Genomic DNA, 15,513 nt, shown 5'->3' with positions numbered 1-15,513 from the left:
TTTAGGATGTTTTAGGGTGTGTTGGGATGTGTTGGGATGTGTTGGGATGTTTTAGGATGTTTTAGGATGTTTTAGGGTGTGTTGGGATGTTTTAGGATGTGTTGGGATGTTTTAGGATGTGTTGGGATGTTTTAGGATGTTTTAGGGTGTGTTGGGATGTGTGGGGATGTTTTAGGATGTTTTAGGATGTGTTGGGATGTGTTGGGATGTTTTAGGATGTTTTAGGGTGTGTTGGGATGTTTTAGGATGTGTTGGGATGTGTTGGGATGTTTTAGGATGTTTTAGGGTGTGTTGGGATGTTTTAGGATGTGTTGGGATGTTTTAGGATGTGTTGGGATGTTTTAGGATGTTTTAGGGTGTGTTGGGATGTGTGGGGATGTTTTAGGATGTTTTAGGATGTGTTGGGATGTGTTGGGATGTTTTAGGATGTTTTAGGGTGTGTTGGGATGTTTTAGGATGTGTTGGGATGTGTTGGGATGTTTTAGGATGTTTTAGGGTGTGTTGGGATGTTTTAGGATGTGTTGGGATGTTTTAGGATGTGTTGGGATGTTTTAGGATGTTTTAGGGTGTGTTGGGATGTTTTAGAATGTGTGGGGATGTTTTAGGATGTGTTGGGATATGTTGGGATGTGTGGGGATGTGTGGGGATGTTTTAGGATGTGTTGGGATGTTTTAGAATGTGTTGGGATGTTTTAGGATGTGTTGGGATGTTTTAGGATCTTTTAGGATGTGTTGGGATGTTTTAGGATGTTTTAGGGTGTGTGGGAATGTTTTAGGATGTTTTAGGATGTGTTGGGATGTTTTAGGATGTTTTAGGATGTGTGGGGATGTTTTAGGATGTTTTAGGATGTGTTGGGATGTTTTAGGATGTTTTAGGATGTGTGGGGATGTTTTAGGATGTGTTGGGATGTTTTAGGATGTTTTAGGGTGTGTTGGGATGTTTTAGAATGTGTGGGGATGTTTTAGGATGTGTTGGGATATGTTGGGATGTGTGGGGATGTGTGGGGATGTTTTAGGATGTGTTGGGATGTTTTAGAATGTGTTGGGATGTTTTAGGATGTGTTGGGATGTTTTAGGATGTTTTAGGATGTGTTGGGATGTTTTAGGATGTTTTAGGGTGTGTGGGAATGTTTTAGGATGTTTTAGGATGTGTTGGGATGTTTTAGGATGTTTTAGGATGTGTTGGGATGTTTTAGGATGTTTTAGGATGTGTGGGGATGTTTTAGGATGTGTTGGGATGTTTTAGGATGTTTTAGGGTGTGTTGGGATGTTTTAGGATGTGTGGGGATGTTTTAGGATGTGTTGGGATGTTTTAGGGTGTGTTGGGATGTTTTAGGATGTGTGGGGATGTTTTAGGATGTTTTAGGGTGTGTTGGGATGTGTTGGGATGTGTTGGGATGTTTTAGGATGTTTTAGGATGTGTGGGGATATGTTGGGATGTGTTGGGATGTGTTAGGATGTTTTAGGATGTGTTGGGATGTGTTAGGATGTTTTAGGATGTGTTGGGATGTTTTAGGATGTGTTGGGATGTGTGGGGATGTTTTAGGATGTGTGGGGATGTGTTGGGATGTGTTGGGATATGTTGGGATATGTTGGGATGTGTTAGGATGTTTTAGGATGTGTTGGGATGTTTTAGGATGTGTTGGGATGTTTTAGGATGTGTTGGGATGTGTTGGGATGTGTGGGGATGTTTTAGGATGTGTGGGGATGTGTTAGGATGTGTTGGGATATGTTGGGATGTGTTAGGATGTTTTAGGATGTGTTGGGATGTTTTAGGATGTGTTGGGATGTTTTAGGATGTGTTGGGATGTGTTGGGATGTGTGGGGATGTTTTAGGATGTGTTGGGATGTTTTAGGATGTGTTGGGATGTGTTGGGATGTGTGGGGATGTTTTAGGATGTGTTGGGATATGTTGGGATGTGTTGGGATGTTCTAGGATGTGTTGGGATTTTTTAGGATGTGTTGGGAAGTTTGAGGATGTGTTGGGAAGTTTGAGGATGTGTTGGGTCAGCATCGTGTTAAACATGGATGCGACATGAAGTACAATCTGACAAAATGTCTTTCCTTCTTTACAAATGGACTCAGACAGATAAATAATGCATAGACAAGTATTTTAATGTGTTTCACCAACAAATCTGTTTCAAGCACAAGCCACTGGCTTTCACACTGAGCAGTAGTCACGTTTCAACAACCCATGATGCATTGCATCTGTGTACACAGTAGATACTGCAGCCTGAAACAGCATTTCTTAAAAGGCAACATATTAGTAATACAAATACTCATACAACAAATTGCATCACACATTGGTCATTCATTACAAGCGGTTATGAGCAATAAAAGAGAAACACAAATCACTTGATTATTCTTTGAAATTAAATTTTGGTTCAGGGTTTGTGGAAAAACATTAATTTGAGTACATTTGGGATCGAGCGTGCTAAAACAAAAGCAGCATGTAGATATTTATCAATGGATACAATTACTAATCATCAGGCGGAAAATTACACGAGCTAAATTGCACTGCTGGAAATTAAGCACAGCTTTTAATGTTATGAGTTGATTTTACTATCCAGAGATGAATTGAGATATTGTTAGTCTGTCAACTTTCATAAGGCTGCAGACACCAACACATCAGAACTCAGCGCTCGTTTGGCCTCTCAGGAATCTATGAGGACAAACGCTTCACACTGAACTCTTCACTTTGCGTTACAGCGGAGTCACGAGTCACCGTCCAAATACACGACGACGTCCATCCAATAGGAATGCAGAGAAAGATAAAAGATAAAAGAACTAGATTTGACCCTTTGGAACACAACTTATAATGTTAATACAACTTGTGTTGCCCTTTGCTCATCTGCATGACAAACCTTTGAACTTCTGACAAAGTATCTCCTTTCAAAGCACTCGTCTCATGGCAACTGTTCCATCATCACAAGTAGTGGACGCACTACTCATTGTTCATCATGTATTGACAACCACATCATGCACATGACACCAGCACTAAAGGTCTGTAGCATCAGAGAGGATGAGAGCGCGATGCTCCCAAAATAAAGCTCCTCTACATCTGATCCCCAACTCCATCTCTTGGAAAAGAGCCAACACACTAAGTTTGTCTATGCAAGTTTTAAAAAGAGTAGGATGACTGAAAATAAACACAGAGTACGTACTCTTCATGCACATACACACTTAAAAACCACCGATGAACAGTAGAGATAAAGTGAGTCAATCTGTGCAGATATTCACAATAATCTAGCTTTCCTTTCCCATGTAGAGGTAAAGGAGACGGATGGTACGATGACAGTCCACAGTGGCATCTCACACGCATATCAGATGCATATCACACGCATATCAGATGCATATCACACGCATCTCACACGCATATCAGATGCATATCACACGCATCTCACACGCATATCAGATGCATATCAGATGCATATCAGATGCATATCACACGCATATCAGATGCATATCACACGCATATCAGATGCATATCAGATGCATCTCACACGCATATCAGATGCATATCAGATGCATATCACATGCATCTCACACGCATATCAGATGCATATCAGATGCATATCAGATGCATATCACACGCATATCAGATGCATATCACACGCATATCAGATGCATATCAGATGCATCTCACACGCATATCAGATGCATATCAGATGCATATCACACGCATCTCACACGCATATCAGATGCATATCAGATGCATATCACACGCATCTCACACGCATATCAGATGCATATCAGATGCATCTCACACGCATATCAGATGCATCTCACACGCATATCAGATGCATATCACACGCATATCAGATGCATATCACACGCATATCAGATGCATATCACACGCATATCAGATGCATATCACACGCATATCAGATGCATATCACACGCATATCAGATGCATATCACATTTTGGTTGCAGAGACTTTTTGCATTCATACGTCCTACTTAATCCTTCAAAGTCTGACTCACACACTGATCAATATGTTTTCACGTTTGCAAATAAAAAACTTTTTGCACAAAATGTACCGTAGAATTTGTGTTGAAAACATGAATAGAGTACTTTAATTAATTGAGGGAGCTGGCCAAATATAAATGATGTTTCCAGAAAAATAAATGCAGCTCCCTAGAAAGGTTTTGACAATTGTTTCACAATGATGTTGTTTTCACTGAAACTATATTGGCGTGGACAGGATGTCATCGGAGATTACAAATTTGAGACAAAAAGCACGAAATTAATTTTCAAAGCATAAAATGCGATAAAAAAATTCAGACACCACCCGAAAATAAAGTCCTCATCCTAAAGGCACCGTAGACAGACATACATCCCTATGCTGGAGCGCTTAAGGGTTCTGGGCCTCAGGATCCACTAGAGCCTCCATGTCGGAGGCGGAGCTTCCATTGCATAAACTATTCTGCACTGATTGTCTGAAAGCACGACTTGAAGATTCAAATACTGCAACGAAGCAAAAGGCTCTCTGCTTTTCCTCTTCAAACCACTTTCACTCAGAACTCATCGCACTGCATTTCTGCCACAGGGAATATTTCTAAGATAAAACATGCAAACTCTCTCCTGATCATGCAGATATCGCCTCTGGATTTGCGCTCCATAGCAACAAGTAAAAAAGACAACAGAGAAATATATAAAACAATAAAACAAACATCATGAGTACAAACAGAGCTCTGTACTGCTTCTGCAAAAACACCCTGACATGCTGGAGGAGGAGTTCCTCTCCCCATTTCATCTTATCCCAAACTACCAGCCCAGTCTGTAAAAGTAATCCTTCTAGTCTCCCTACTCCTCCTTTCATCCCGCTTTAGGTCTTCCCTCTCAGGCTGGCGCCCCCTGCAGGTGCGAGGTTGGAATGACGCTGTATTCCTAACCAGATAAGGGGAGGTCTGCCTCCAGTTCCACCGAGGGGTTCAAATTGGAAAGTCGCTGGGATTGATCAGGCAAGTAAGTGGAGTAGGTGCAGGGATCACACCCTGCTGGTGGGGTGGCGGTGAAAGGTGCAGTTGGACATGGGGTCAGCGCCGCCTTCGACATCCTGGGAGCCCTCACCGGCCTCTGGGGAGAGAGAGGACGCATCAGTACTGTGCCCGGTCGTTGTTCACCCAATACATATGTCATACGAGAAGCTGCACTCAGACATTAAGTAGGGTACAGTGAGTACGAGGAGCTAAGCCCAGCTGTACCTCCATCTTCCTCTGGCAGGCCGGGCCCCTCGTTGCTGGTTCCCAGCTGGAGGCGCCTCATGTGCCGCACCACTGCTGTGGCGTTGAAGGCCTGCTGCAGGGAGAAGACCAAAGAACATGGCACTCAGCAGCGTGTTCCTGACAACTTTATTATTATGAATTTACTGTGCAAACCAAAAGCTAAACTGTTGTGATGGTTGAGCGTGGACGATGACATCACTAGCTTTTATGTTTGAATATCCTTTGAGCTCTTTGCTCGGTAGACGAGCACCAAACGATGTTCTCCTCACAGACTGTACATGTTCTCCTCACAGACTGTACATGTTCTCCTCACAGACGAGCTGTGAGGAGAACATGTACAGTCTGTGAGGAGAACATGGACAGTCTGTGAGGAGAACATGTACAGTCTGTGAGGAGAACATGTACAGTCTGTGAGGAGAACATGGACAGTCTGTGAGGAGAACATGTACAGTCTGTGAGGAGAACATGGACAGTCTGTGAGGAGAACATGTACAGTCTGTGAGGAGTCAAAGCCAAAGCGGACGTCTTACCTTCCACTTGCTCTTTGCAAAGTTCTTCTTGATCTGAGCACTGACGGACTCGTGGATGTTCTTCTCCAACGCAGTATCGCCCGCAATCCTGTGAGGTGTTTAACTGATGAGTACACACTTATACACACAGGAGTACGCACGTATACACACAGGAGTACGCACAGGAGTACACACTTATACACACAGGAGTACACACGTATACACACAGGAGTACACACGTATACACACAGGAGTACACACGTATACACACAGGAGTACACACTTATACACACAGGAGTACACACGTATACACACAGGAGTACACACGTATACACACAGGAGTACACACGTATACACACAGGAGTACACACGTATACACACAGGAGTACAGCAGAGTGTATTGTGTTGGAGGCGGGACCAGTACCAGGGGTGCTGCAGAGCCTGATCACAGGTGTATCGTGTGTTGGGGTCTTTCTGCATCAGGTGGACTATAAAGTCTTTAGCTAAAATAAAAAAAGAGGTTAAAATGTTAATATTACAAATGTCCCCATGATGTCACAATGCTCCAGTAAACAGGAGAGAACTCATCTTGAGGTCGTTCCAATGTGCTGCTGCAGCAATTGTATAATTTGTTCTAAATGTTGAAGAGATCTTTGCCCAAGAGCCAGGACTGGGAACACAAACACATGGGGTCCCGGCCCTGAAGGCCTGTGAGGTCGAGGGCAGGGGTCAGAGAACACATGGGGTCCCGGCCCTGAAGGCCTGTGAGGTCGAGGGCAGGGGTCAGAGAACACATGGGGTCCCGGCCCTGAAGGCCTGTGAGGTCGAGGGCAGGGGTCAGAGAACACACTCTGGGAGGTGATCTCTGTCTTGAACTCGCTCAAGGTCAGATGTTCAGGTGCGTTGCAAAGAGGAAAGCTCAGTGTGGTTTGCACATCAATGAGTATTTATCAATGTAAAGGAGAGGACTTTGTTTCAAAATGGTCAAGGATTTCATCTTACTCCAGTATTTTTCAATGTGCAGTAAGTAAGTAAGTAAAATGTATTTATATTGCACTACGAAATCACGCACGGATCTACACATGTAGAGCAAAATATACAGGTTTGCCCTTTCCCCATGAAAAACTGAGATTGTTTCTTGATGAGGACTGAAGAAGAAATGCTTGATAAGAGCTGTACCTGAATCAGAGATATCGTCCCAGTAAGGAGAATCAAACTCATATTCTGCCTTCAGGATCTGCTCAAACAGTTTGGCATCATTCTCATCGTAGAACGGAGGGTAACCACACAACCTGACGAGGCAGAGCACAAGAGCATCCAGGAGGTTAAAATAACCAAGACTGAAGGTCTGAAGGCAGTCACACTGCAACAATGACCATCCAAGCAGCCAAGCATCCATGTATCTCTGTGTCCATGTATCTCTGTGTCCATGTATCCATGTATCCCTGTGTCCATGTATCCATGTATCCCTGTGTCCATGTGTCCATGTATCCATGTATCCATGTATCCCTGTGTCCATGTATCCCTGTGTCCATGTATCCATGTATCCCTGTGTCCATGTGTCCATGTATCCCTGTGTCCATGTGTCCATGTATCCATGTATCCCTGTGTCCATGTATCCCTGTGTCCATGTATCCATGTATCCCTGTGTCCATGTATCCATGTGTCCATGTATCCCTGTGTCCATGTATCCATGTATCCCTGTGTCCATGTATCCATGTATCCCTGTGTCCATGTATCCATGTGTCCATGTATCCATGTGTCCATGTATCCATGTATCCATGTATCCCTGTATCCATGTATCCATGTGTCCATGTATCCCTGTGTCCATGTGTCCATGTGTCCATGTATCCATGTGTCCATGTGTCCATGTGTCCATGTATCCCTGTGTCCATGTGTCCATGTGTCCATGTGTCCATGTGTCCATGTGTCCATGTGTCCATGTATCCCTGTGTCCATGTGTCCATGTATCCATGTGTCCATGTGTCCATGTGTCCATGTGTCCATGTATCCATGTGTCCATGTGTCCATGTGTCCATGTATCCCTGTGTCCATGTGTCCATGTGTCCATGTATCCCTGTGTCCATGTGTCCATGTGTCCATGTATCCCTGTGTCCATGTATCCATGTGTCCATGTATCCATGTGTCCATGTGTCCATGTATCCCTGTATCCATGGATACATGTATTTATGGATCCACATGGACATATGGATACACATGGATATATATCCATGTGTATCCATGTGTATCCATGTGTATCCATGTGTATCCATGCTGTGTGTGGATGTGTACTCACAGAATATAAGCTATCACACCAATAGACCAGCAGTCCACTGCTTTGCTGTAGGGTTTCTGAGCCAACACTTCAGGGGCTGAAAGAACAAAGCAAGGTGATACAGGTACATGAAGATAGATGTTTAATGACTATTAATGATGACTAATAGCATGTGAACTGGAGACGGTCTTCATCTTGTAGTTGGCCTGTGAGTAAAGTGTAACTGTGGTTGCTAAAGTCATTTACTAATTTAATTGTAAATTACATTTTTAATAGTAGAAACAGTAAAACAACTAATATCTGTACGAGCTCCCGATGAGCTGTGCATGGTGTTTTATTGTAAAGCTGATTCATTGGAAGCAGATGTTCGACATGTCTTTACCAACATATCCAGGTGTTCCACAAGCCGTCGCCATCACACTGCCAGAGCCCTCAATCTTAGACAGCCCGAAGTCACTGATCATGATCTTGGAGTCCTCGGCCATGCTGTCGTACAGCAGGTTCTCTGGCTGCAGGGTCACAACACAGACACGCTGGTGAGAGTGCGTCACACAAACCATGCCAGCTCTGTGCAGCGGCTCCGGGCTCCGGACCGACCTTCAGGTCCCGGTGCACGATGCCCATGTCGTGGAGGTATTTGACGGCATCTAGAATCTGCCGGATGAGCTTGCTGGCATCTTTCTCCGTGTAGAAGCCCTTCTCTATGATGCGATCAAAGAGTTCCCCGCCAGACACCCTGGACAGAGAGAGGGTCATGGAGGTGGAACATATGGAGCATAAGTTAAAGTACGGCGACGACAAGCACAGACTGCAGCTAATGGACCGGCAGCGACATGGAAAGATCTGGTTGTTGAATAGTGAGAAAACATTTGTACACAAGACAAAGTGCTATGAGGGAAAGATGAAATAGGAACTTGTATAAATATTCGTATAAATACTTATGAAATGTACTGCAGTTACATGTCTCTATCAAACGAAGAAGACAGACAGGAGTATGTTATAGTGGAGGAGAGACCAGCGCCGGCTGCTTGCTATGAGGCTCAGGAGCCACCAGATGGCGACCTCTCCCTGTGTTCATCTGCAGCAGGCGGAGCCTCAACAGACACACCAGAGACGTGAAGAAGAACACAAGGAATGGAGGAGAAGTAAAACAATAATCTAGAAAGTCAGACGTGAGGTAGTCTGAGCCTGAAGTGTCTGTGGTGAGGAAACAACTCATAGTGTCTGTGGTGAGGAAACAACTCATAGTGTCTGTGGTGAAGCAGCACAGACCTCATAGTGAACAGGAAGCAGCAGGAATGAGGAAGTGCTTACAGACTTGTTCTCCTCACTTCCTGCTTTTGTTTCTCTGATTGTAATCAATGACGAATGATTTATGTTTCTGGAACCTCACAGGTCTCTCTCTCTCTCTCTCTCTCTCTCTCTCTCTCTCTCTCTCTCTCTCTCTCTCTCTCTCTCTCTCTCTCTCTCTCTCTCTCTCTCTCTCTCTCTCTCTCTCTCTCTCTCTCTCTCTCTCTCTCTCTCTCTCTCTCTCTGGCATTTTAAGAGTTGAGGTGGACGCTGACAGTTGCAGACGTGAGGCGACCTCCACACACACAAACAAACACACACACACACACACACATATATACTCACAGTTGCATGACGAGGTAGAGGTGTGATTTACTCTCAAATATCTCTTCCAGAGACACAATGTTGGCGTGTTTAAGTCTGTGAAGATGAAGTATTATTAATATTGGACCAGATTTCATAGTCACTGTTTGTATCCATCAGTGTGATCAGAAACACACAGTTATTAACATAATTATTATTAATTATTAGTAGTAGTATTATTAATTATTATTATTATTATTAGGCTTCTAGCTGGAACTGAGTTGGCATCGTGTGACTCGTCACTGTTTGAGTAAATATTGATGAGTAACCGACATGCTGAGAGCTTCTAACCACAGTGACCTGTAGCCAACACCAACCTGGTCATAAATGAACTAATTCTCATAATCAGATCAAAGCACGCTGACAGATGTAAGAATGAAGTTAACAAAGTAAATCACAACATGTTTGCTTGTTAGTACACATGAGAACACATGTGCTTCTGCTGCTGGACGTCAGACGGATGAGAGCGGCGAGATGAAAGCAAACAGAACCGTAAGATGTCTGTCTAGTGAGTTATGATGAACATATTGATGAATGCAGCTTGCAGGAACCAGCTCAGTCAGACCCGGTCCAACAGGCCAAGTGTACCCTCTCATTCCTCCAGCTTCACCTCAGAACCAATCAGAGCCCTTGTCTTCAGTAACCCAGGCAACAAGAGCTCTAAAAATAACTTTGAATGCAATGTAGATAATTTTCACCCCTCATCTGAAGAAAGTATTGGAACTAGAGCGTTCTCACGGTGGAGAGACGCTGGTTGCTTCTTCCAAATCACCAAAAACATTCTGTCCCACCAACACAGAGGAGTGGAACCTTCGACCCGGACCTGACCCGACCCGGATGCTGTTGTGTTTGTGCAGCGATGGTCAGGGACCGGTGCGGATCTGTCAGGTTGATCATGCTTCATTCAGCTGCGTCGAGCTTTAGCCCCGCCTCCCATCTACGGTTTGGAAACTATGTCGAAATAAATGTAAATACCGGCGCTCCTCCTCGAGCTCGATGACTCCACAGAACGGGTTTCACAGGTAGAAACTAGTGCCAATGAAAACACTTCCGTGAGGCGAGCTTCTTCCTGATTAGCCAGGAAATAGTTTCCTGAAATACAAGTTGGTCTGGAATGCTGGACCAGGAGGCAGCTGTGGTTCAGTCATGTGAAGGTTTGTGGTTTCAGTACAGACTGGCTTAAACATGCATGTTTATTATATATTCATATCTGAGGACTAGAGGAATACAGGGTCCACTTACTTGTGCAGGACTGCTATCTCATTCTCAATGCTGTTCTCCTTGCCCTCTAAAGCCTTCTTGGGGATGCACTTGATAGCCACCAACCTCTGGGTCCTCTTCTCCTCAGCCAGGACCACCTCGGAGAAAGCCCCCCTGAAACACAACACAGGTCAGTCAGACCTCTGTCTGTTAGACCTTAGTCCGTCAGACCTCAGTCCGTCACACCTCAGTCCATCAGACCTCAGTCCATCACACCTCAGCCCATCAGACCTCAGTCTGTTAGACCTCAGCCCGTTGGACCTCAGTCCGTCACACCTCAGTCCATCAGACCTCAGTCTGTCAGACCTCAGTTCATCAGACCTTAGTCCATCACACCTCAGTCCGTTAGACCTCAGTCTGTTAGACCTCAGTCCATCAGACCTCAGACCATCTTCATGAGATCTTCAAATGCATCTTTAACATTGTGGAGGGAAAAAGGAAACTCCTGCTTTGATGTTAAAACTCGTCCAAGAACTAAGAAATGAAATCCTGTGATGCCAGACTGAGTGTGCTGTTAACCTCCTGAAGTCTTTGGGTCGCTGCTGAGTGGAGTTTTGGAGAAGTGACGAAGTGGTGCGATGAATTCAAAGCACCAATACCACGCTGAGGTTTATCTTGGTGACCATTTCTTTTATATTGTCCGTAAACAGTTTTTAATATAAAGTTTGAGTGATGTGATGGCGCTGATCTCTTTCTTTCTGATGTTTAGCTTAGTAATAATACTGGAAAGGTGTCAGCTTAGTTCAGGACTTTATATGAAGGTATGTGTGGATCGTCCAGTTCATCATAGGTTCAGATATAATAACCATAAACATAACTCAATGCATTATTCAATGTCAGTCTATATGTGAACATTTAGCATTCACTTATTCATCGAGTATGTTGTCATATGTGCACAGATCAAACATACTAGCTACACCTTTAAATAAGCAATATATACATACATGTATAGGTATACATACATACATAAATACATTCCTCTCACACGTCTCCCTGCCAACTGACATCAATCATGGAAAACAAGTTCAGCGACGTAACTCAAGCCTTCCTTTGCATTTCCCACGACCCTTCGGCCCGGAGCAGGCGTCCCTCACAACCTCGGTGCCTTGGACGAGGTCCAGAGATCTTTGGACTCGGACCCAAAGCTGCACAATAACTACGTGGAATCCCAACCCGCAACTATGGGTTTGGAATGAACTTCCCACGAACACAACTGCAAGGAGACAAAGAACCTTGTGAGCACTGAATAAGTCTTGTGAGGCCGAATGCTGAAATAAATGAAGCAGCAGCAAGCTCCAGCATCACGGCGCGTTCAGGGCCTCTTTGGGTCACGGACATACTTGGAGGGTTAAGCTAAAGAGGGTCGATGGAGCGTTAGAATCACTAAACAGAGACGCATAATCCTGCTGTGATGGAGGCTACCATGATGCAATATCATGTTCATTTCTATGACCACTATTTTACATTTGGCAGGATTTCAGATGTTACCACAACACTCACAGAGGAAGAGCTTTTTATATATATATATATATATATATATATGCATTCCTGTAATTAGCCCAGATGCAAAACATCCGTGGATCCTACAAACAAGACCGTATGAGACAACTCAATACGTGCATCGCTAAAGATTCATTCACAGCTTTGTGACATGAATGTGCTGCACTGTATATTTAATATATGTAATATATGCTCCATAGACGGCAGGAATTCACGCAGCAACAAAGACCACTCTGACCTCATGAAAGAGGAACTCACTCATACTTCCTCTTGTGTTCCCACCACGCAGCTCACGGTGAACCAATGTTTGCTTTGGAACCGGCTCGTGTCTCATCACAATACCAACATGTCCGTCTCACCAGGATACCAACATGTCCGTCTCCTCAGGATACCGACATGTCCGTCTCCTCAGGATACCGACATGTCCGTCTCCTCAGGATACCAACATGTCCGTCTCACCAGGATACCGACATGTCCGTCTCCTCAGGATACCGACATGTCCGTATCCTCAGGATACCAACATGTCCGTCTCACCAGGATACCGACATGTCCGTCTCACCAGGATACCGACATGTCCGTCTCCTCAGGATACCGACATGTCCGTCTCCTCAGGATATCAACATGTCCGTCTCACCAGGATACCGACATGTCCGTATCCTCAGGATACCGACATGTCCGTCTCAACAGGATACCGACATGTCCGTATCCTCAGGATACCGACATGTCCGTCTCCTCAGGATACCGACATGTCCGTCTCCTCAGGATATCAACATGTCCGTCTCACCAGGATACCGACATGTCCGTATCCTCAGGATACCGACATGTCCGTCTCCTCAGGATACCGACATGTCCGTCTCAACAGGATACCGACATGTCCGTATCCTCAGGATACCGACATGTCCGTATCCTCAGGATACCGACATGTCCGTATCCTCAGGATACCGACATGTCCGTATCCTCAGGATACCGACATGTCCGTCTCCTGAGGATACCGACATGTCCGTATCCTCAGGATACCGACATGTCCGTCTCCTCAGGATACCGACATGTCCGTCTCCTCAGGATACCGACATGTCCGTCTCCTCAGGATACCGACATGTCCGTCTCCTCAGGATACCGACATGTCCGTCTCCTCAGGATACCGACATGTCCGTCTCCTCAGAATACCGACATGTCCGTCTCCTCAGGATACCGACATGTCGTCTCCTCAGGATACCGACATGTCCGTCTCCTCAGGATACCGACATGTCCGTCTCCTCAGGATACCGACATGTCCGTCTCCTCAGGATATCGACATGTCCGTCTCCTCAGGATACCGACATGTCCGTCTCCTCAGGATACCGACATGCCCGTATCCTCAGGATACCGACATGTCCGTCTCCTCAGGATACCAACATGTCGTCTCCTCAGGATACCAACATGTCGTCTCCTCAGGATACCAACATGTCATCTCACCAGGATACCAACATGTCGTCTCCTCAGGATACCAACATGTCGTCTCCTCAGGATACCAACATGTCATCTCACCAGGATACCAACATGTCGTCTCCTCAGGATACCAACATGTCGTCTCCTCAGGATACCAACATGTCGTCTCCTCAGGATACCAACATGTCGTCTCCTCAGGATACCAACATGTAGTCTCCTCAGGATACCAACATGTCATCTCACCAGGATACCAACATGTCGTCTCCTCAGGATACCAACATGTCGTCTCCTCAGGATACCAACATGTCGTCTCCTCAGGATACCAACATGTCGTCTCCTCAGGATACCAACATGTCATCTCACCAGGATACCAACATGTCGTCTCCTCAGGATACCAACATGTCGTCTCCTCAGGATACCAACATGTCATCTCACCAGGATACCAACATGTCGTCTCCTCAGGATACCAACATGTCGTCTCACCAGGATACCAACATGTCGTCTCCTCAGGATACCAACATGTCGTCTCCTCAGGATACCAACATGTCGTCTCCTCAGGATACCAACATGTCGTCTCCTCAGGATACCAACATGTCGTCTCCTCAGGATACCAACATGTCGTCTCCTCAGGATACCAACATGTCATCTCACCAGGATACCAACATGTCGTCTCCTCAGGATACCAACATGTCGTCTCCTCAGGATACCAACATGTCATCTCACCAGGATACCAACATGTCGTCTCCTCAGGATACCAACATGTCGTCTCCTCAGGATACCAACATGTCATCTCACCAGGATACCAACATGTCGTCTCCTCAGGATACCAACATGTCGTCTCACCAGGATACCAACATGTCATCTCACCAGGATACCAACATGTCGTCTCCTCAGGATACCAACATGTCATCTCACCAGGATACCAACATGTCGTCTCCTCAGGATACCAACATGTCGTCTCCTCAGGATACCAACATGTCATCTCACCAGGATACCAACATGTCGTCTCACCAGGATACCAACATGTCGTCTCACCAGGATACCAACATGTCGTCTCCTCAGGATACCAACATGTCCGTCTCCTCAGGGAGAGAGAGAGAGACCCTCTCCAGTGCAGAGTCCTCTTGGGCCAACATGTGTAAGAAACACTGAACTTCCCCCAATATGAACACACCTGAATGCTGATTTGCATATAAACACCAATCTCTGCAGTTTATATACAAATCAGATAGGTTCTTCTTCAGCTAGTTTAACAGGAAATGAAGTGTGTATTGTCTGAAAGTGCTGCAAGCTGCAGCTTCTGCTTTCCGACTCGCACATGTTTATCTTAGTGCTGCTGTATTTACATGAGCAGAGGATTTGGTGATTCTGTTCTTAATGTTGGTGCATCTGGACAGAGACCGGCTCCTCATCTAGAGACCGGCTCCTCATCCAGAGACCGGCTCCTCATTCAGAGACCGGCTCCTCATTCAGAGACCGGCTCCTCATTCAGAGACCCCCCCCCCTTATCCAGAGACCGGCTCCTCATCCAGAGACCGGCTCCTCATTCAGAGACCGGCTCCTCATTCAGAGACCGGCTCCTCATTCAGAGACCCCCCCCCTTATCCAGAGACCGGCTCCTCATCCAGAGACCGGCTCCTCATCCAAAGACCGGCTCCTC

The 15,513-nt window shown here is 45.4% G+C and overlaps 1 protein-coding gene across 1 annotated transcript in view; it reads right to left on the bottom strand.

The window, feature by feature from the left end:
- Positions 1-4,990: 4,990 nt before the first annotated feature.
- The window catches only part of camk1b (calcium/calmodulin-dependent protein kinase Ib), a gene marked incomplete at its 3' end in the record, with an annotated part of 31,099 nt that continues 20,576 nt past the window's right edge, over positions 4,991-15,513 (bottom strand). The window contains exons 2-11 of the mRNA XM_079218916.1: positions 10,908-11,039; positions 9,648-9,722; positions 8,610-8,748; positions 8,395-8,521; positions 8,034-8,109; positions 6,917-7,029; positions 6,162-6,240; positions 5,759-5,846; positions 5,208-5,301; positions 4,991-5,079 (exon numbers count right to left, since the gene is read on the bottom strand). Of these exons, the coding sequence (XP_079075042.1) occupies positions 4,991-5,079; positions 5,208-5,301; positions 5,759-5,846; positions 6,162-6,240; positions 6,917-7,029; positions 8,034-8,109; positions 8,395-8,521; positions 8,610-8,748; positions 9,648-9,722; positions 10,908-11,039 (1,012 nt within the window). The remainder of the gene's footprint in view (positions 5,080-5,207; positions 5,302-5,758; positions 5,847-6,161; positions 6,241-6,916; positions 7,030-8,033; positions 8,110-8,394; positions 8,522-8,609; positions 8,749-9,647; positions 9,723-10,907; positions 11,040-15,513) is intronic.

Source organism: Taurulus bubalis (genome assembly GCF_910589615.1).
Source record: "Taurulus bubalis genome assembly, chromosome: 5".
In the NCBI taxonomy this organism is placed as follows: Eukaryota; Metazoa; Chordata; class Actinopteri; order Perciformes; family Cottidae; genus Taurulus; species Taurulus bubalis.
The sequence above is the reverse complement of the archived record's forward strand: the minus strand, read 5'-3'. Positions and strand labels throughout refer to the sequence as shown.